At 34.0% G+C, this 17,014-nt stretch overlaps 1 protein-coding gene across 3 annotated transcripts in view; it reads left to right on the top strand.

The window, feature by feature from the left end:
* LOC139813326 (uncharacterized) overlaps positions 1-16,379 on the top strand; it is a 42,509-nt gene extending 26,130 nt beyond the window's left edge. The window contains exons 2-3 of one of the 3 annotated variants that reach the window (XM_071778781.1): positions 12,183-12,270; positions 13,544-16,379. In XM_071778781.1, the coding sequence (XP_071634882.1) occupies positions 13,553-14,761 (1,209 nt within the window). In that variant the 5' untranslated portion in view covers positions 12,183-12,270; positions 13,544-13,552 and the 3' untranslated portion in view covers positions 14,762-16,379. The remainder of the gene's footprint in view (positions 1-12,182; positions 12,271-13,543) is intronic. The other 2 variants (XM_071778782.1, XM_071778780.1) reach the window with 2 other exon arrangements.
* The last annotated feature ends 635 nt before the right edge of the window (positions 16,380-17,014 follow it).

The raw sequence follows: 17,014 nt of genomic DNA on the forward strand, positions 1-17,014 counted from the left end.
ACGATTATGACGTGAGTTTACGGCATTGGCCGAGTATATGGAAAAAATTTAACATAACAGTCAATGACGGCACTCGTGATCATACATTACAATTTACATATGGATATCGGAGATTATTTAGGGCGTTAATGCTATCAGGCGCGAAGATAAACGGCGTTATATACGATGCCTTATGTAAAAATGGTAATTTTATAAAAATGGTAATTTTAATTTAACTGCATTTGAGCCGTCGTTATGATGCGCCTGGCAATGTGCGTGCTATAATATAGCTGTTTTATCGTTGACACGAATTACCCGTTGCGAATTCAACTTTTCATGGAAACGGACAAGCTTATGGCACGTTTATGAAGGCAGCCGCTCAGAAGATTCAAATTGAAAAAGGAAGAACGAGAAGAAAGAGTCAGTGATAACGAGGTGCCTTCAGGACTGCAACAGTCGTCGGGTGGGAGAGAATACTAACCCCCCGTAGACTGCGCAGCTGTGAACCCCCCGCCAACTCCGGCCTCGTCTCAACGACGACATGTCGAACACCAGTGAATTCCGAACGCACATATCGAACTCAGCGGGACCCGTTGCCATTTTGCAAAGCCGCTCACATTCATCAGAGCATGCACACGTGGGCACCAATTTCTTTTCGAGTCTTTGCTCATATGTGCGGTTTGAACGATTTGTTCGTGCGGCTGGAATTTCGCTGTTGGATGGTCATCTGTGTCGATATATGGAATTTTAATTTTTACACTCTTGTATTCCTTATTTATAATTATATAAATATTACAATAATTCATACCCTTGTATACAGTGTTGAAAAAAGGTGGTACCAAATTTTAAGGGTACGTAGTACTCATGAAAACAAACCAAAAAGTCTTAGTAAGCATTATTCCAAAAACCATTTATTACCGAGTTATAAAGCATTTTCTATAGCAGACGTTTGATGTTCTCTCCGTTTATTTCAACACACAATTCGGCACACTTTCTTATTGAAGATCGAACATGTTCGAAAATTCAAGGTTTATTTTAGTTTATTTTATATTTGTTGACAAGAGTTTTCAATTTTCTGTATCAGTGGCGTATACCATATGCTCTACACAAATGCCCTCATAAATAAAAGTCTAACAAATTTAAATCTGGTGAGCGAAGTGACTATACAACTAGATCGCCACGTCCTATCCACTTTTCTTGAAAACAATTGTTTAATTTCTGTCTAACAATCTTGAGGAAATGCACAGGAGCACCATCGTGAATGAATTACATTTGTTGTCGACGTAGAAGAAGAATATTTTCCAAAAGTTCGATGATTTTTATTATTTGTCTACCTTAGAAGCTTGTGACAGACAAGTATACGAGCGGTTGCGTGTTATAAATACGTTATACAATGCATATCGTGAAACGAACAGAGAATAAATTAAATGCTTTATAACTTGGAAATAAATAGTTTTTGGAGTAATGTTTGTTAAGACTTTTCTGTTTGTTTTCACAAGTACTACATATTTCTATTTGGTACCACCTTTTTTAACACCCTGTATAATTCATATTAAAAAAATAGAGAAATTTTTTCAGATTGCAAAATTTTTTATAATTTATCGAACAAAATAAGACAATATTTTTGTACAAGATTATATATATATATCACATATATGTATATGTAATAAAATATTATATTTTAAAATCTTGTTAAAAATATTATGTTATTAGATATACATATATATGTATAATATAATATAATATTTTTAATATAGTTTTTGTATTTATCTAATAGCTCAATTAAGAATTTCTTTATTTTTTAGATCAATAGAATATTAAAACGCATAAAACTGTAAAATAAGTTTTTATCAAACAATTATTTTAGAAGACGGATTAAAGTTTGCTATATAATCGTGTATGTGTAATTTATATAATAAAATTGTATATACAATAAATAACGTATATTATATATTATATATAATATTATTTACATATATAATATAATTATTATTATATGTGTAAAATCACCTTCTTCTTAATCTAATTAAATCTATTTTTTAATTAAAAACAATTTTATGCATTATTAATATGTTAATGTTAACCAATATGTAATACACATATACGTATTTTTATGAAGAATATATAATTACAATTATTTTATTTTAAATAATTAATTATTTATTTAATATCGATAAATAAACATGACATTTTAAGAAAAATTGGGGAAAAAATTGGCTTAAGTCTTTAACAATTACATTCTGTTATATTTTTAAGATAGTAAATTATACTTTGTAAGTCACGCGTTCTCGATTCCACTGATCGGATGTCAAAGTCCAACTTAATAAATCTACCGGGAACTTTCTTAAAATTAAGCAATTTCCCTGAATGATTCAGGAGAGACTGCCGAGACGCAATGTAAACGACATATAACCGAACGACTTAATCCGAAATACCGTTGGAATATACCAATCTGATTCGTCGACTCGCAATTTATTCCTCCGTACTCCTCGCCATCGCGCTGCCGCTCTCCAATTAACTTTAAATCACCCTCCTCCGCGGACCCTCCTCATAACGTGAAACTTCGAAATTCAGTCCCAGTTCGTCTCGATTTACGCAGGTTGTGTACTATAATGTCCTCGAAAGTTTTGTCAAAAGTCTATTGCTTTTATTAATGCACTTATGCCGTGAATTTTACATAAACTATAATGTTTTAAGAATCTTTAACACTAGAACTACCGAAGATTAACCTATACCTATTTCTACCGAGAGATTAAAATGGAGAAAAAAAAAAGAGAAAAATAGACAACAAATTTATAAAATTAATTATTTATATATTTCAATAAAGTCGGAGAAAATTTCAGAAATTCTGATGTTTTAAAAATAAATAATGATTATTTTTAAAAATGTAAAAAAAGTTATTTTAACTCTTTTGGTAGTTCTAACGTTAAAATAATTTAGTGTTTAGTTCATAATCTATCCTGTGCTTGATACTAACAATAAGAACAATTTTTCTAAATATACGGAGATGACATCAAACTATACATTTTAGTACATTTTATAAATTAGTACTATATAATATTTTTTTATATATACAAATCTGTCTTATATACTTTTTATACAATTATCAAAATATGTGCTGCGTGTATAGTGTAAATCCTATAAAATACATAATGACACACAACATTGCGTTATTTATAGTTCCTTAAACCGTGCGTAAAAGTGTGGTCTTATAAACGATTAAGTTGAGTAATTTCGAAGCGGCTTACGTGACACGCTCATCAACTGAACGGAATACGAAGGGCGGTTTGTGGCCGAGTTATGGGACAGAGAACAATTCAAGGGGGCGTGCATTGTACCTCCTGTCATCTTCAGCCAAAGCCTTCGTTGCCCCAAATGCTAATTATATGTCAACCGTTATATGTCACGTGCCATATCGCGAAAGGTTTGACTGTCAGAGATGAAACAATGAGAAAGGACTTGCTAATGAGTCTGATTTGAAACAAAAGCAGTTTAAAAAAGGACCCCGCACCATTCTTATGGGAAAATGACTTTCTGCAGATTTGGCTAATTTTTGGATATGTTGTAGTTCTCGTCATTCTGAACAAATGTCTCAATGGGCACAACTTGATCCTATGAGCCGTTTCCGCGCTATAACCCCTGGAAGGTCCAGATTTGACATGTAAAGGTATAATAAGCTTTTCGACTCGATATATGTGATCCTCGGTCTAGTGTGTGTGTGTGTGTGTGTGTGTGTGTGTGTGCGTGCAGAATTGCGTAGGTTTATATATGCGAACGTGAGTTTCCTGTCATATTAACGTATAGTAATGCGTCACGCTCTTCTCGATCACTTTGCCGCCTATGCGCAGACAGCAGCTAAGCAGCTAGACGGTGTGTATTTGGATTTAATATGCACAGATACTAAAAGGTATACTATTCAACATGTATAGAGACAGGATTATATAATGTATAGCAGTAATGCAAGTAGGAATATGTAAAAGTGCATATAGTAGTTTTTTTTTTATAAATACATGATATGATATTATCCAACATGATACGCAAGAACATTTGGTAGACATATCCTCAAGAGTATTTGTTAGTATTTGGCACAGATTATGTGCAACATCTGATATATACTCCGTCCAGCGAGAGAATATCCTCGGTCTGCGCATAGGCGGCAAAGTGAGAAGAGCGTGACGCATTACTATACGTTAATATGGCAGGAAATTCACGTTCGCATATATAAACCTACGCAATTCTGCACGCACACACTCACACGCGCGCGCGCGTGCACGCACGCACGCACGCACGCACACACCCACACACACACACACACACACACACACACACTAGACCGAGGGTCACATATATCGAGTCAAAAAGCTTATACCATTACATCTCAAATCTGGACCTTCCAGGGCTTATAGCGCGGAAACGGCTCATAGGATCAAGTTGTGCCCATTGAAACATTTGTTCAGAATGACGAGAACTACACATATCCAAAAATTAGCCAAATCCGCAGAAAGACATTTTTCCATAAGAATGGTGCGGGGTTCTGTCTAATTTCTCCTTAAGAGAGACATTTTTTCTGACCATAATTTGATGATTTTTTTATGATATAAGATAACGATTCTATGACCATAAAGAGACTATGTTACTTTTTCGAAAGTATCAATTATTTATTATTTGTACTGCATTAATTTATACACCAAATATTATATAAATTAATGTAAATATGAAGGTTCGTCTTTTTGATTAAAATTTCCAATTGATTAGTATGCGATATGATGTTATGATAAGAAGTCTATATGCATTCTGACAATAAGTAATAATGAAAGCAATGAAATATGTCACGTGTGTATATATGTATGTAGGTATAAAATAAAATAATAAAGTATGTAACATTTTTTTAGAGTTAAACTCAGTTAAAAGATAAATTAATAGTATTTCAAAATGGGGTTACAAATCATAAAAAAAGTCGAACAAGAAATTTTGCGGCGCACCTTATTTTCTTATCGCCACTTAACAGTGAAGAGTGATAGGCGTCTGAGTTCATGAGCAGATATACTAGAGAAGACCGCGGTGATTGATGCAGTTTATACACGCGAAATCGCTATCCGCTTACTTTCACCCTCTTATTCCAGGATGTTCATACGAGAGATTCATTGATTCGAATCGCAGCGCTTACTGTGTTTAGGGTCAGTTATTTTAATGCAAGATATGTGTCATTGCACATCTGTGAAAGGATTATCAATTTGTATTGAATTTTCTTTGCAAAACACATTAATAAAGTTTTTGTGTGTGCTGGGATTTCTTGTAAAATTATATTATAAGTTATATATGGAAAAAGATATATATATCTCTCTCATATATCATTCTTTTAAAATCAAATATTTCAAATTTAACTTGTAAAAATTTTAATTTGTTTTATAATATTATTTGCAATTATTTTATTTATTGATATAAGCAGTTAGTTAATTATTTCTTTTCTATACATAACAATTATAACAATTTGCTTTTTTGCATAACAATTATAAATATATTCCTTGCTTTTATTTTTAATGATACTTGTTACTTTAATATTCAAACTGTAAAATAATGTACAGAAAAAAGGAGCATGCAAACAGAAAGAATAGCATAATAATGAGAGTGACAAAATAAAAAGACTAGATTCTCAGACAGTCGCATTTGCAAATCAGGGATCAAGAACTTAAAAAGTATTTTACGATAACAGAGACGACGGTGAAACGACGTTCAGTCGAAACTAATCTTTTAATTGTTTTCCTTGATTATGATGGGAAGTAAACAATCTCAAGAGAACAAAATCTTGATGATCGAAAGGGGTCGCGGGATAGAGAAAAGTAATTACCAAACCGACAACGAGATAAGTAAATTTGCAAAGCCATTTCAAGTTTCTTCAAGCCCTTTCAACTTTCTTTAAGTTCGAAGCTATTCGTTCGTCATCGTTAATAGTTTACTGGAGGTGATTGGATTCTTCGGATCGTTTGTAACCATATCGGTAAACTTTGTACATTTAGCGTCTGCGATTTAATCTCTACCTTTAGACAGATTGCTCGTGAAGAGGTTACCACATTATTGAGCAAGCGGCTCTTAGCTTTACGTAGTTTGTGCGTCTTTTATGCAAAATTTATTTGCAATACTCATTTCGAATATTTCGTTTTTTTCTTAATGTCAAAGTTTACGTTTAGTTATTTTTTGTAGATTATTTTAAAATATAAGATTTTGGAAAAGAATTTTGATATATGATCTTTTAATTTTTTGTTATATTTCTGTTGTATTTTGTTGCATTTAGATTAATATCAGTCATAGTTAATAGTGAATAATATATAATAAAGTAATGCATCAGATATATAAAATGGCACGATGCTACAAATGCGTGCGTGCACATACATCGCTACGCACACTTCCTACATATATACGTGTTTATATATACAATGTATCTGTATACATGTGTGTGTGTGTGTGTGTGTGTGTGTGTGTGTGTGTGTGTGTGTGTGTGTGTGTGTGTGTGTGTGTGTGTGTGTGTGTGTGTGTGTGTGTGTGTGTGTGTGTGTGTGATTGCACTTTATTTGAAATATTGAATTTTTCTATCCCGATTGTGCATACATGGAACACTCTTCATGTATGTACACAAAAGCACAACTGCTAACACAATAGAATATTGAACCTTTATTCAATTGTCATATTTTTAGCTACAAGATCATTTTGATATTTTATGATTTCACTCTTGTTTTTACTCTCTAGCTATAGTCAAAAATTTTTTTATCATAGATTATCAAAATTCGATTCTTTATTCTTGAAGTTTAATTTTGAGGAGAGAATTACTCACAAAATTACACCAAACTCCGAAAGGAGCAAATAGTCATATTGATGATCGCATGGGATATATCGTCGATTGGGTTGAGTGGCATTAAGAAAACAAAATGGTCTCTAGCTGTGTGTCGGCCATGCTTTGGTTGGGATTGATTTAAATTGGTAGAATTACCGCGGGTGCCGCGGGTCTCGGTAGCGGGGAACGATACTGATTGCCACGGCCGCTCGTTAAGCACTGTAACAATACTGACCCCCACCACAATACAGTTTGCCACCCCCCCTGCCTCTTGTACTCTCGTGCGACCCATGATAGCCTCCACCAATCTGTTTTCGTTTATCCCCTCCGTCGGCAACGATTTATTCTGTCTCTGTCGTCCGAAGTGAAACGAGAGGAGGATGGCGCGAAAGAGAGATGGATTGACGCGATATTGTAGAGAAGGATGAAAGATAGGTTCAGCTAGCGTGCGAGAAGAGACTACAGCGAGAGAAAGAGCGCGAAGGAAAAGGCAGGAGATAGAGCAAAAAGGATGAAGGGAGAAGCGTGAGAATGGGAAGAAGGATGCACCAAAGAGAATGAAGATAGTAGAGGGAGAAGCGTGTGAATGTAAAGAGTGTGAGAAGGGAAACCAAGAATGGTGTTAGAGATGAGTAACCAGAGTAACGGAGAAGGCGGCCAGCGCGAAAAAAAAATGGATGAGAAAAAAAATGACAGTGGATAAGAAGAAAAAAAATGGAATGGAAGGTACAGATAAGGAAGATTAACTGGAGAAGAAAAAGTAAGAGGTGATGTATGCGAGAAGTATACATATAAAATAAATATAAAATAATAAAATTGAAAAAAGATAGTAGAGGATAGAAGAGTCGTAAGAGCGACAAGGAAAGAAAGCGCGTTGAAGAAACAAAAGGCAAGGAATATCATGAAAGCGTAAAGAAAGTAGTGCAAAAGAATTAGAAGACAAAAGATAGGAATAAATCAAGAAAGTGATAGAGAAAGTAAGGACAAAATAAAAAAGAGAATGGTTCGATAAAGATGAAAGAGAGAGAGGAGAAAAATGGGGAGAAAAACTGGGAGAAAGGGAGAGAATAGAAGCCGAAGGAGAGACAGAGAGGGGGAGAGAGAGAGAGAGAGAGAGAGAGAGAGAGAGAGAGAGAGAGAGAGAGAGAGAGAGAAGTATAAATTTTTTATCAAGAGAAAAATGATAAAAATATAAAGAATATAAAATTTTAGCTCATATAAAACTTATTTAAGAAATGTAGCAAAATGTTGATTAACACAAATTGCTCAATATCTCAAAATATCTAGCTAATTGTCAAAATATTTATAAAAATCAAATTATTTGCAAAGACTAATGCCCGTTTTTACCAACGTCGTTTAACTTGAATCATAGTTCAATTCACTCGTTTGTGTCTGTTTCTAAGGGAGACTGTTAGGGCCAAAGCACACATGACAGTCATAGTCGTGGACGTAAATATAACGCACAAGCTTTGGCGTATCCTGATCTGTTAGGTCGGGGACTACAACCGTCGTTTATCACTACGCCATGTTATGTGCTTTAGTCTTTAGAAAAAGAAAGAGTGAATTGAACTAAGGGTTTAAGTTAAACGGCGTTGTTGAAAAAGGGCATAAATGACTACGTTCAGCAGAACATAACAGTATTGCAATTGTTTTATGATTCTCTGCTGAACGATTCTAAACGCACCTAAAGGTGGAAGCACATAAAATTGCAGGAGCCATGAGCAGAATGCAGAAGCCATATGCGCATGCGCTGTGGTATCTGTAGAGCTCTACAAATACCATAGCGCATGCGCATATGGCTTCTGCATTCTGCTCAAGGCTCCTGCAATTTTATGTGCTTCCACCTTAAAGGGTGCGATCCATTAGACGCTTCAAACGCTTCAGAGCATCATTTTGTCCTTGTTTAACATTTGATAAACAACAAGAATGAAATGTTTCCAAGAGCGTCTGGAGCGCTAAGTGGATCGCACTTTAGTCTCAACACGTTCACAGCGGTCGCCATAATTTTCAACGAAATAAAAGTACGTAAAACGTCAAGCTGTCAAGCAAAACGTCATCGACATATACTTATTGTTAGTATGGACTACGCGATGTATAAATGTATGGACTACACGGTATGTACAAATATTAATATAAGAAGATAAAAAGATATATAATTATAATTTAGATAAATTCGGGTTAGCACGCATATAACATAGAATGATAGATTAAAGGAGTCTATACACGTACGAGTTTAGCTCTCAAGTCCGGCTCAGCTTGGCTTCTACTCATTCGTGGATGGGATGTTTCGAGCCGGGTTCGGCGTCAAATGAGCCAAGTTCACACATTTTCTTTTCGTGTGTGGTGAAAAAACGTTCGAGTCCGGCTCGCGAATTAAGCTTGCCGAGCCGGACTTGCGAGCTAAACTCGTACGTGTATAGACCTTCTAAATGTATATAAAATATGTAATACTTTGATGCATATATTATACTTATTAATTAAATGTCATGTAGGTACTTATGTACTTATGTAAACTTTTTCAATAATTATTTTGAAGAAAATTACAAAGAGATAGTAGGAATGCATGATATATTACAAGATGTGCCACAAACATCATTAGAAGGTATGTACATTTTATTATAATAGTAATATTGTAATTTGAGTTAGTACATTACATTTAATTAATAAGTATAATGCATCAAAGTATTACATATTTTGTATACATTTAACGATTTAACCTATTATTCTATGTTATATGTGTGCTAATCCGAGTTTATCTAAATTATAATTATAACATATTTCTTTATTTTCTTATATTAATATTTATATATACATACCATTTTGTAACTTTCTGTGCGTTTTCACTGTATCTATTGCGTTATAAATAACATTTTTATATTTATATTTATATTTATTATTCTCAGCGATATTAATACACTTTTAGTTCGCTGAAAATCATGGCGACCGCTGAGTAAACGTGTTGAGACTTTGAATGCGTTTAGAATCGTTCAACAGAGAAAATGTGGAAAATCAACAGAAAATCATAAAACGGTTGAAAATTGTTGCGCTATGGTGAACGCAACCAATGTAATTTGCAACACTAATGTCATAGTTTAATAAAAGTTTGAAACAAAAACGCAGCAATAAGTATACGAAAGAAAAAGTGGAACGAAGGAAAGATGCGACACAGGACGATGTAAAGTGGCGCGAGAAACGACGGCTGCTTCGAGCCTTCGAGCCTGCCTTGGAAGGGCTTAGCGAGAAAACCTTCGTACGTAATCGCGTTCTTTTGTCGGTAGTGCACTTTAGTCGACAGTTGCGCCCTTCCATGGCGTTGCGACGCGCCACGCTGTCTACGTTGACGCTTTTCTATAGGCCACAGAGGCGGGTTTCGAGGCGAGTCGCGTGACAAGGCCATTTTCCCTGGTAGAATCTCGCTTCTCACACCGGGCATAGCTTTTCCTACCAGGCTGTCTCGATTATTAGGGCTGCCTTCGACCGAGGGGCAATCTAGAGGTGCGCCTGACGATAGGCGGAGCTTGCGAAAGCCTCTATTGTATTGTGTTCCACATTCAGTAGGAGAATTTTCAACAAGAATCTTTTCTTTTTCATCCTTGCTCTTTTGAGCTTATTTAAGAAACTTCTAGCAGGGCTTAAAAAATAAAAAAAAAATTATGGCATTAATTCTGTAGGATATATAAAGAAATTTATAAATAATTTGGATAAATTGTTAATTTTATAACAGGTTGTAATTTAAATGCTCTTTGTTGAATGTTTTTAATATATTCTAAAGAATTTTTTTATTGTAAGTATTTTTTGCTTAAGAAAGGCTTAATAAGTTTAAGCCTTTACAATTTTAGTTATTAATATAGAGTTTTAAAAGTTGCATTTCTGTTATATAAATTAGATATACTGCATTAGAATTGGCAAAAAAAAATTTGTATCACTAATTAATCGATAAAGCGATAATTAGATGGATAATTTGGGGCTCATATCCGTTCTCGCTTCGTTCGCTTGTAGGTCCCGTTTCTATAATATCATCGCGAGATGTTTAATAAATAAACAATAAAGAAATGAATACGAATAATTTTCGCGAATAATCTTTTATTCTTATGATCTGTATGATCTTTCGATTGATTTTATTGATTGATGATCGTATGATCTTTCGTGGCTACAGCAGGGTTCGGTGATTACTTATTTGTGACGCAGCGACGTGTATCTGTATTTTCTTGTATGAAAAGCTGTAAAATCAGCGAAAAAAATCAAGTCGCGTGAAGAAACGTTTTTTAGTAACTCATAATTTTATCATGCCTGGATTTCTTGTAGGTACTGGACATCTTTTAGTCGGATCTATTGATAGTGTGATTCTAGTTTAAGTAAGTCTAGAATTATTTTTCTGTACGAGGCTATGACTCCTTTTCAAGATTTTTTATGTGAGATAGCATGTACTTCTTGTTTTGTGTCATGGTCCTATTAGCATCTCTCATAATAAAAAAATAGAATGTAATATAATTATTCTGACACAGTTAAAAAAATAATAGTTTTAATTCTATTAATTAGTATTAAACCAATATAATTTAGCATTTTTTTTGTTTTTAAATTGTACACTCTTTGGCAGCTTTTTCTTTGTCAATTCCTTTATTGGATGAAAATGATGCTTTGATTGCAAATAAATTTTTTTTGATATGCATGAATAATCTTCCGGTTAGATACGATACATTTATCACAAAAATTTTAAGTTACCAATTATCGCTTAATATTTAATAAAATATTTGATAGAAATTAAAGAAATTGCATATGCTAGGAAAAAGACAAAATTTAAATTAATTCGTTCTTGATAAAGTCATTCAATCTACAGAAATGGATAACAAAAAATTATTACATTTCAATATAAAGAGATAATCATAGAATTACGTAAGCATGCAGACAAATACAATGCTATATTTGTCTGCTCTTGCTATATATTATAAGTATGCTAACTTTTTAGCATATAAATTTAAACAAGAAATATAAGAATTTTAAGAAAATAGTTGAAAACATTTTATTATAAATAAATATTTAATAACTATTTAATCAAAAGCTTTGAAAAAAACTATAAAAATAAAAATAAATTTTTATTTAGTTACGTAAAACAAGAAATAAAAATAAAAATAAAAGATAAAATAAATAATTACAGATTAATATCAAAATTCTCTCAATATTCTATAATTATAGATTTAATAATTATAATTATTTAATATTGAAATAATACCTCAAAAAAATTTCCGATTAACATCTATTATTTATTTTAGGAAAAAAGATGTCTGTACAAATATGTAATTTTTTTTAATAAAAACAAAATATTAAAGTTTGCGTAATGATGGATGCGTCTCAGACTGTGCAAACTTTGTTTCAGCTAGACTGGTCCTATTGTAAATCTTGAATCAAGATCCGGTGACTGCCGCGCGATCCAGTCGCGAGTATTTTATGAAATCGCCAACGAGGTACCATCCAATTCCAGCCGTCATTCCAAGTCCAAACATAACGCCATTCCACGGAGCAAACATTTCTACTTTTCAACGTGCAAACCTTCCGCAATACCTCCGGGGAAGCTTGCACTTCTACTGTGCTGACCATTTCGCATCTCATTCATTTCTGCCATTCATTTCCCCCTTCCGCGTTACATATGTCTAATCGTTAAATCTACAATTATCATACACATAAATCTATATTTGAAATGTGTGTAAAGTATTTTAAAAATATTCAAAAAATATTTTTAAAAATATTGTAAGAATATAATTTTTATTAAAATAGTTTTATTTTTTTAACCGGTATTTGAAAATGCACTGATCATATATTAACTATGTTACAATTAATCATACAAAATTGATCATACAAATAAGTTTGCCAAAATGAGAATAAATACATTTGTATTTACAGCCTTATGTCAGAAAAGAAACTTGAAAATAATGTAGAAAATAGAACAATGATAGAACATAAAATAGCTAGTCTATAAAATTATTTTTTCAAAACATTACAAAAGTGATAAATTTATTACTTTTTGAATTGATTAGATTTATTAAGAAGATATATAGTGCTTATGAACAGCAAGCATACAACGATAAAATATTAGAAATATTTTTAAAAATACAGAGAAAATGATAATATTTCTTTGTTAAAATAGCAGCGTTCTTTTTTCTTTATAAATACCATAGCTACTGTTATATCCAATTATTCAGATTTACCAACATGTGATGGGTTTTATTCGTGTGCTAAAACAATAATATGGTGACTGTAAAAGAAGAGTTACTAGATGCTTAATGACGATCCTCGAAGTCATCAAATTGATTTCCATGATTCGGATACTCTTTTTCTAACGATTAACAAAGCCCCGTTAGGGCACACTAAATGTGTTGTCAATAAAGGCATTAATATCTTTATTTCAAATTATTGTTGAGCATTTTCAAGTAATAAAACAACAAATCTATTTTTTAATATAATTTTATATTCTTTATATAATATATAAATTTAAAATTACATTTAAAAAATAAAATTTATGTATGCATTTATCCTAATTTATCTTAATATTTAAAATATATTTAAATATAAATATGTTATAATATATTTTTTAATAGCCTTGTAAAAATATTTGGGAGTAATATTCTCCTAAATCCATCTACGGTAATCTACGCGATTCGCATTTTTGATCATGAAAATCCCGACATTACGAAAAACAATTATTTGACATTACTAAAACGATCAATATTTTCATTACAGGTTTACACCATGCAACCATTTGCAACCGGTAGCGCGATGGCGACCGAGACACCAACAAGCCTGCCACCCGAGAGGGTAACTTCCCCGACGCCTTGCCAAAATCTTACCTTTTCCATCGCGAAGATTATGGAACCAGACAAACGACTGACCGAGCAGAACGCTAATCTGGTGCCTCCAGCACCGCCAGCAGCAGTACCAGCCACGACGACGACGACGACGATTCTTCAACAACCGCCGAACATCTCCTCCCCATCGTACTCAGCGCATTTGAAATCGGCGTTCGAGAAGTATGTACCGACCTTGAGGCATCAAGATCTCCTCCAACATTATCCCGTATTGTCCAAGTACTATCCGTTGTATTATCCTAATCCCTTACTGAGGGCTTTCCCAGGCCCTCCCGCCTCGACTCCATCGGTCACGCAGAGTTCGCCACCTCCCACGACCATCCAGGAGGTCTCCTCGAGACTGAATCTGACTAGCATGTCGCCAGAAAACCAGCGCGGCAAGAAGAGCCCGGCGCCGCGCAGCGAGCTCGGTACCGCAAACAAGCAAAAGACCTTCACTTGCCCGGAATGCGGCAAGGTGTTCAATGCGCATTACAATCTGACGAGACACATGCCGGTGCACACGGGCGCCCGGCCGTTTGTCTGTAAGATTTGCGGTAAGGGTTTCCGTCAGGCGAGCACTCTTTGCCGACACAAGATCATCCACACCGCTGAAAAGCCGCACAAGTGCGTGACGTGCGGCAAGGCCTTCAATCGTAGTTCCACCCTCAACACCCACACACGCATACATGCCAATTTCAAACCGTTTGTCTGCGAGTTCTGCGGTAAGGGCTTTCACCAGAAGGGTAACTACAAGAATCACAAGCTCACGCACAGCGGCGAGAAAGCGTACAAGTGCAACATCTGCAACAAGGCGTTTCATCAGATCTACAATCTGACCTTCCATATGCATACGCATAATGACAAGAAGCCGTTCTCCTGCAAGATCTGTGGCAAGGGCTTTTGCAGAAACTTTGACCTCAAGAAGCATATGCGGAAATTACACGACACAGGTTCGCCGGTGCTCAATGGATTAGATGCCTCGGGCCAGAGTCACAATCAACAGTCGGGCTACTCGTCAGTGTACCATGGCCCGGAACACTCTATCGTCAGTCCATTTATACTTCCTCCACCTGGATCCACCAGTTATCATTCTTTGAGTAAGATGTTGTGACAAAGCGAGAATATGCACTATCCCAGGAAGACTCAATATCCGCTCATTCTTGGCTCACCTGGCTACTCGACTGATATGGCTCAGTTGACGCAAACTTCTAAATGAGTTAAGAAGGCATCCAAAGATTAGTTTGATTTCTTATGTGGAGAAAACATTTTTCAACTTTGTTACAAAAATGAGCCGAAATATACGTTTCCGATGTATCTTGTTGAAAATGTATAGAACTTTAAAAAAGTAATCCGCAGATAAGATTTTTAAATGACAGACGTTTTAATACAACAAGAAACAATATCAACGGTTTGTTCGATAAACTCCGATAGCTGGTTGCTCATTCTTATGACGATTAAAATTGGATTAAAACAAAATTAACAAACGACTCGAATACATTCATTTTTATTTATTCTACTTTCTTATTTTTATATATGTCGAGAAAAAAGAATTTCTAATTTTCTATTTTTATAATCGTAATCGACAAAGTTGATTAAAAGTTATTCTTCTAAATTTATATAAAATATCTCGTATAACAAAATTGATTTTTCATATTTTTGTATTATCTCACTGTTAAAAAATGCTTGATTAAATTTACATTAACATTACATTTTATCAGTTCATAGTATGCTGTAAATAGAAAAAAGATAATTGTTAAACTTCCGACTGGGATTGCATGTGTTGTAACATTCTGGACGATACTTATGATCAACATGTAATTCTGTGGAATATTCGCAAAATGTACTAAATATTACAAATAATTCGCAGCATGTACGAAATCAACCATATCACGAAAATAAATCAATAGGACACATATGCCCTATTAGGCTCTTCACGAGAATTGAGAAGGGTTTTTAATGATCGATTATGAACGTTGATGGTTACATCAATGGATTCCTGTGGGCTAATGTAAATATTTGTAAATATTTGTATGTGCAAAGCAAATACGTTACGCGTTAACGGTGGACGGGAACGAGAGTTATTAGCAAAGTAATCTGTAATTAGGGTCGTCTCGACATAGAGACTGATAGAGAGCCATGGGAAATACGATGAAGTCGTCCAAAAGGCTTATCAAAAATTCGTCCAGATTTCACGGAATCTTTACCTTCGAGTTCCATTATGCATTAATTTCTCTGTTGCAAAAATAATTTAGAATAAATGTGTGCATTTGTAAGGAGAAAATGTTAAAAATCTAATATTTATATTAGGTTGCAAAGTGATTTAATTCGATAATTTTTTTTATTTAATAATATTCAAAATAATGTTGGAAAAATGTTTTATAACTACCACCTTTATATATTCTATTATTTTTTTAATTATATTCCTTTCTTTTGGCATTTATGCAATTGTCAATGGAAATGTAGTCTAACATAATACAATATCTTTAGTAATGCTAACAACATATCAGAACTTACATATATTTATTTATCTTATTTTAAACTATTGCCACAAATCGCATATTCTCGTAATTATTATTTTTATTTTGTCAATTGTATACATATATTAAGAATTTTATGTCACACGTGCATGAAAAGTGGCCCATTACGCACACGACGCGTGCGTGATAGGCAACTTTCCACGCACTTGCAACATAAAATAGGGTATGCAACACGTGCGTGAAGTTGAAAATTCCCGGGTACGGTGACCGCACTCGCCTTCGGCTCGTGCGTCAACTCCGCACCCGGGAATTTTCAACTTCACGCACGTGTTGCATACCCTATTTTATGTTGCAAGTGCGTGGAAAGTTGCCTATCACGCACGCGTCGTGTGCGTAATGGGCCACTTTTTATGCACGTGTGACATAAAATTCTTAATATACAGGGTGTATCATTTTAAGTGATTCAGCTGAATATTTCTTAAAGTAAAAGAGATTGGAAAAATTGTTTCAGACAAAAGTTGTTTGGTTCGAAGGGGGACATAAGATGGTGTCATTGATTTGACCTTGGGTGGCATCGTTAAGGACAGGTCAAGGACACCTTTAGTTTCTTAAATGGAACTCCCTATTTTTTATTGCATATTGTTATAGCTTATGTCGAGAGCTTTCCAAAACACTATAATTAAGTATTTTTTCATTAAGTACTTTTCGAGTTATAAGGCTTGAAAGTTACAGTACTGTGACATAATATTTTGTTAATTATTTATAATTCAAATTTCTTACTTTTTATTTTTGCAAACAATACGAATCAATTAATGTAAAAAAATACAATTTTCTTAAAGAAAAACTTGTTGTGTAATTGTTTATTGCATATTCATTATTTTCTTAGC

This window comes from Temnothorax longispinosus, chromosome 5 (assembly GCF_030848805.1).
Source record: "Temnothorax longispinosus isolate EJ_2023e chromosome 5, Tlon_JGU_v1, whole genome shotgun sequence".
NCBI lineage: Eukaryota > Metazoa > Arthropoda > Insecta > Hymenoptera > Formicidae > Temnothorax > Temnothorax longispinosus.